Here is a 6,454-nt window from a genome sequence, read left to right as displayed (position 1 = left end):
AAATCTGACTATAAGCCATGTACGTATGAGCAGAATTTTGTAACATGACATAACAATTTTGCAGGTTAATTGTGGTCCAATAAGCAAACTACACAAGGTTTACTCAAAGAGATTTAAAGGATAGAGCTGAGGGGAACAGCAGAGCACAAACAGTGAATTCATAAATTACTTTGAACCATAGTTGATTAAAAAAAAAAAAAGATTACTGCAGCTTTTTTTTTTGTACTGTTATCTCCTTTATTTGATTTGTTTGTATTGTTATTTATGTTACTGTTTCTGTTTTTACCATGTTAAGTGCCTTTGAGTACCTTTCAAAGCCCCATACAAAATAAATGTATTATTTTTTTTTATATATTTATCAATAGGGTTTTCATCCCAAAGCAATGGGATTAAGAGGCTGGAACTCATTTTAAAATCCCCCCACAGGACCACCGTTAATTGCTCCTTGCCCTTTGAGAAAACTGTTCACAGTTGCCCAAATATTGCAGCGCTCTCTCTCTCCTCCCTCTAGAAACACATCATCAAAGTTCGCCTCTGGGCCGCCGCCTGCTGTGTTCCCTCAGTATAAAAGGGGCGGATCCTTGTGCTGTACCTGTTTGCCTAGAGCGCTGATGTCTCTCTCAAAGGCGGCGTGCATTCTGTGGAAGGACTCGGCTTTGCTGAAGTCCTCTCCCACGTCATCGGGCAGCTCCTTCTGCTTTTCATGGATCTGAGCCACGAGCTCCTTCCCATCATCAAAGTACCTGAAAAGCAAAAGGGATCAGTCTCTCATGTGTATTATCATCACATGTATAATCCTTGACAGTGTTATTGTAACCAGATGTTTTCTGGTTTGATGCCGTTAGTTCCTCCAGATATTAACATCATTCTCACTTGTTTTGGACACGTTGCGTTACAGGATTACAAATGAAATCTTAGCGGCTTCTTACTTGAGCAGCTCGTACGATGTCGTGAGGAGCTGAGCGCGAGTGTCGATGAGCTCCAGCAGATCAGCCCAATTCTCGTTGATGGCGTCCTTCCACTCGGCCATGGCGGCCGCCTCGGCGTGGCCGGCTTCGATCAGCTCGTCTATCGTCTCGTTGACCAGGTCCACGCGCTCCTGGCCCAGCATCCCAGTCTCCCGCGCGAACTCTCGGAACTTGTCCCTCAGAAGCTGACGGGGCGAGACAGGTGTGTTTAAAAACTTCTTTTTTTTTTCGTATGGAAGTCGGAATTGCATTTAGTTTTTTCAGCTGCTCGGAGCGCATAAGGCAACGAGAGTAAACATATTTTTTGACTCAAATACCCAAGAAATCCTGTAATGGGATATCTGTAAACTGTACACGTCATGTCTTCAGGAAAACAGATGGTTTGTCATCACTTTACAACAAAAGAAACATGGAACCAGAATATAAGATAGAAAAACTACCCTCTTGCTTTTCTGTTGTTGTTCATGAGACATATCTACATTACCTTTAATGTAGATATTATATCGATGGACAAAGTGCAAAACCTCCTATCTGCAAAATGATCCAGTTAAAGTGGGGGAAAACCTCCTATCTGCACTTTGTGTATTTTTTTGTTTTGTATTATGTATTGGTAAACAAATAGCATTCTGCAAGATTATTAATTTTTTGTATTCTCAAAAAAAGAGCATTTTTCCAATAGGAGGTTTTGCTCTTCGGCCATCGATGTATGTCAGTGATCATCAATGTCTCATCTAAAACAGCTCCAAAATAAGACAAACAATTGCCACATACAGAGTCTACTATATCAATCAATCAGACTTTATTAATATAGCAGCTATCATACAGGTTGGTGCAGGTCAAAGTGTTTCACATAAGGCAAATGACTGAGACTGATGCAGACAAAAAATAAAATATGACAAAAACAAAATAATAAAACAGTTAAATGAATAAAATCCTGCTTCATATGGAAGCATCCCTCTCCCTGTGTTGCTCAGAAAGAGAAATGGTCGCACTTTCCTAATATATTTGTTTTAATGATGCAGATTTGGGTGAAATATGATCCATGAGCTTTTTTTATTTAATTTTGTGGCCTCGTAGTTTCTCTCTGCGCTCTAACGTGAATGTTTTTTATGTGTGAATTATACCGTGACGTGGTCCAGGTCCTGGCCCATCTCCTGAGAGGAGGCCACTGTGTCTCTCTCTGCGATCCAGTGCTCCAGGTCCTCCACCTCTCGGCTCAGCAGGAAGTGGTGGTAGGTGTGGTCCAGCTTCTTCCTGCGGTCCTCCGCCAGCTCCTTCAGCCCCGCGTACTGCTTCTCCACCTGGCCCTGTCGCCTGATGATCTCCTCGCTGCACGCGAAAAGGAAAGCGAGAAGATGGAAGGAAATGAGAGGATGGAGAGAAAATGAGAAAATAGCAAAGAGATTGGATTTGGGGTTTACTCTAGATGAGGCGTGTGATTAGGAAACAGGAACTATCACACTTTACATGCTCGTCTCTCTTATCACCCTGAACCACAACTGACTGAGACAACACGAGTGAATTAAGTTCCTGAGATGTAATTCTTTTTCTGTGTTTACATCAAATTATCCAAGCACAAACCCATCAGGATGGTCTTGATCAAACATGTTTTGGGTACGATCGGCCAGCCTCTGAATGGAGTCGGCGTAGTCGTCCACGGCTTGCTTAAGAGTCATGTGGCGCTTCAGCATCAGCATCGCACTCTGCTCATCCTGGAGAGAGGCAAGAAGAGGTGGAGGAGGCCGAGTAAGGAGGCGGCGGCAAGGAGAACGGCAATGAAAGCACGTGAGAAAGGGAGACAAAATACTCCAAATAAGCTCTCAATAGAGGGTGCTGCTTATAAAAAGGAAACCCTAACCATGTAATCATGTTAATGCATTCAGTGCCACTTTTTATTTGCACAACATGTTTTTTTTTTATTTATTTAGAGGATAAGTTCTGTTTCATCTGCTCCCTCGTCTGTCAGCCATTTCTCACCTTGGCCTTTTCCTCCGCGATCATGTAGAGCTCCTGCTCCCCGATCCAGGCTTCGGCCTCGTCCGCGTCGTTGTAGTAGTGCTGGGCCGAGCCGGAGCCGCTCAGCCTCTCCCTGCGCTCGGCCATCTCGTCCTGCAGTCGGGCCCACGCCTCCTCCAGCTCCCTCAGCTGGTCCGTGATCCGCTCTGCCTCCGGTCCGCCCTCGGAGCTGGCCGCGTCCGCCGCCATCTTCCTTCCTCGCTCCCGCACTTCGTCGACGCGAGGCTCGTGGCCCTCGATCTCCCTCTGCAACGTCTGGTGTGCAGAAGAGGAGACCGTGAGAGCAAAGGCATCGCGTTAGAGGTGATGAGGATCAAATGATGGTGTTCAAGAGGCTCTGCGTATGCTTTTATAAAAGACGTTCACACATCAACCAAGCATACCTTTGTGATATATACAGAAACTAAAGTGTATTAGAGGATATGTTGTTGTCTTTGATTTCACAGTGTAAGTAGTCAATATTAATCTTGACTGGCAGTTGAAAACTTAGTTTACTGCATAGGAGACCACAATAGACAGATTTGACATACATAATTATGAACTGAATTTATTTGGGGTTTTACTGCTGGTGGCACAAAATGAGCAATTTGAAGAAGTCACAGTAAGCTGTAGGATATTGAGAGGGGTATTTTTCAGTATTTTTCGTAATTATTGCGATTAAGGTTTTGTATAAACCTTAATCGCAATAATTGATCAAGAAAATAATTTAATAAAGTAAGAATTTACAAGTAGAAATTTATAGTCAGGCTACCCACAACCCTTTTTCCTGCAGACAAACACCTCACCTGGTTCTTCTTCAGCAGCATCTGCACAGTTTGAAGATTGTGGCCGTGCTCTCGAGACATTGCCAGGGGCATCCTCTCCTCAATCCAGAGCTGAGAGAGAGAAAGAGGGAGGAGAAGGAGGAGAAGAAGAGGGATTATGACAATGAAAGAGAAAAACGTAGGGGCTGGTTTATGTTGAGAAACAGCTTCACAGATCTCAGAAGCACACGGAGTATCACTTTTGACTGACTCTCTTATACTGAATTTTATAAAAACATTTCTCAAACAGCAAAAATCCTTCTTTAAGCTGTCTCTAAGTGGATTTAGGCAAAGAAACCAATAAGGGATTAAAGCTTTTTACCCAGATATACCTGCAGAGTCAATTTCATGGCGAAAGCTGATGATCTACCTGTCTTGCATACTAAATGCACATACTAAAATTGAAAACTTAATTTCTAAATGAAGAAGTTATCATTTTTTGCAGAGAAAATACCCTCTGAAATGCAGGTTTCAATATTTCCCAAAAGTTTTTCACTTGCTGTTGCTCAAAAGCCAACATTAGTCCTGCTCCTTTAAAATCTAAGATCCTTTATTCAAATTGTGTGCTATATATATATATATATATATCTATATATATATATATATATATATATATATATATATATATATATATATATATAGATATATATATATATATATATATATATAGAGAGAGAGAGAGAGAGAGAGAGAGAGAGAGAGAGATAGTTACTTTATTAATACCACAAGGGCACATTTTTTTGCTACTGCAGCATTTATACATACAGATAAGCAATACAATATACAAAATGCACAATATATACAGAAAATAGAACACAATAATAACAAATAAATGGGACCCATGCTCACGAGCTCATCAGCCAGGTCTCTGTAGAACTGATGGATCGCCTTGACCGCCTCCAGCTTGCCCTTGCGCTGGGCCAGCGGCGTGAGGAGCTGCTGGAAGTCCCTCTGCAGGGCCTGCTGCTCGGCCTCCAGCTCCGGCGGGTCCTCCCGGCCTCCGCTGTGCCTCCTGGCGGCCTCCTGGAGCTCCTCCAGCTCCCGCGCCCGATCACGCACCTGGTTCTCTGTCATCTGGCACGGGGAGATACGATCACAGGGAGAAAAAAGAAGATGAATAGCCTAATCAGGTGGTGGAGGGAAAAGGGACCAAAAGTGAGTTGGCCTTGCCGTTTATGTGTGAAATTAAGCATAGCTTTTATCAAACTTTTACCAATGTAGCACATCTCGAGGATTTATGGTGTTCTACTGGTTCTTTCCAAAAAATATAATGCTTTTTCACATTTAGATTTTACAGTAAACCCAAATATTGATCTGACACTCACTCACTCACTCACTCAAAATTAATCCAAAGAAAGCACAAAAGCTGAAGGTAAAACTTTAATGTATTCACCCCCATGGGGAGATCTAGCTACACGTGCTTTAAGAAGCGTATCGCAGACACACTAAGTATACAAATCTGAAGTCGTTATTGTAAAATGCTAAAGAGACAGACCTGATGCTTCTTCAGCAGGATGTTGGCTTTAGTCAGGTCCTTGACGTCCTCGTTGCCGCTCTGCAGCTGCTGCTGCACCCCGCCGAGCCACTTCTTCATGTCGGTCAGGCTTTGGTCGAACAGCTCGGAGCGGTTGGCGTCGAACAGCAGCCGGGCTTTCTCCCGGGTGGTGGACTCCAGCTTGTCCCACAGCTCGTGGAGTTCGGCCAGACGCTCCTTCACGATGGCCTCAAACTCAGGCTTGCACTCCATGAGCTCCTGACCCTCCTGCATCAACAAAAACACACAGAGAAGATGAGGATGTTTCCAGAATACTCCTCTGGGAATCATGGTGGAGGAATAAGTCAATTAAAGGGAAATCAAATTTAAAATTGGCGTGACCGACCTGGTCGACTTTGTTCAGCCAGTCCTTGTTGGAGCCCAGCTCGGCCATGAAGGCCTGATGCTTCAGCCATTTGCTGTGGAGGTTCCTGGCCTCGTCGTACGACGTGTCCTGAGCCGTCAGCATCTTCTCGTTGATCCACACGGTCAGCTGAGGAGAGGAAGAGAGATTAGCACACACACAAAAAAGATTCAAGATTCAAGCGCGCACGGTTCAAAAACTTGGGAAAGTCATGGAAACGTCAGCGTTTTTTTAATTTGCGCAGAGGTGACTTTCTGTGAGCGGGATTTACTTTCTCTATCTTTTCAAAACAGAGCATTTACCAATTAGCCAAATGGGACCTCGATACCCAAACAGGGAAGATATAAACTCAGTCTATTAAAAGTCTCATCAAGTACCACTGTGTTATAATAACAACGCAGAGCGTGTTCGTCAAATTGACGACAATAATCAACACTGTGGTATCAAGTCTAAGTGAAGGAATAATTAGGTTAGTAATGAATGTACTAATTGATGTTACCCAGTGATTACATGAACGGTAAACTAACGCTGAACTCACATCCTGAGTGTTTTGCAGGAAGTGCTGCAGGTCGCGGTTGTCTCTGAGCTTCTCTGACACCTCCTGGGCCCTTCTCTTATTCTTGTCGTGCCTGAAGATCAAACACAAGAAAAATACATAAAAAATACAACTCATCTTCCTCCACATTGTAATCAGCATTTGTCTCTGTGACATAACAGGATGCAGCGCTGAGCGAGGAGGAAGAGTGACTCATTATGAGCTCCTCCTGAC

At 43.5% G+C, this 6,454-nt stretch overlaps 1 protein-coding gene across 1 annotated transcript in view; it reads right to left on the bottom strand.

Moving 5' to 3' along the window:
* Positions 1–6,454, bottom strand: part of sptb (spectrin, beta, erythrocytic) — a gene marked incomplete at its 5' end in the record, with an annotated part of 36,780 nt that overhangs the window by 7,312 nt on the left and 23,014 nt on the right. Inside the window, 10 exons of the mRNA XM_079218624.1 lie at positions 593–743; positions 930–1,153; positions 2,093–2,297; positions 2,550–2,680; positions 2,946–3,239; positions 3,770–3,859; positions 4,637–4,861; positions 5,283–5,549; positions 5,668–5,814; positions 6,224–6,314. Coding sequence (XP_079074750.1) covers positions 593–743; positions 930–1,153; positions 2,093–2,297; positions 2,550–2,680; positions 2,946–3,239; positions 3,770–3,859; positions 4,637–4,861; positions 5,283–5,549; positions 5,668–5,814; positions 6,224–6,314 — 1,825 coding nt within the window. The remainder of the gene's footprint in view (positions 1–592; positions 744–929; positions 1,154–2,092; positions 2,298–2,549; positions 2,681–2,945; positions 3,240–3,769; positions 3,860–4,636; positions 4,862–5,282; positions 5,550–5,667; positions 5,815–6,223; positions 6,315–6,454) is intronic.

This window comes from Taurulus bubalis (assembly GCF_910589615.1).
Source record: "Taurulus bubalis genome assembly, chromosome: 1".
Lineage (NCBI taxonomy): Eukaryota > Metazoa > Chordata > Actinopteri > Perciformes > Cottidae > Taurulus > Taurulus bubalis.
Note: the sequence above shows the minus strand (reverse complement) of the source record. Positions and strands in the feature narration are given on the sequence as shown.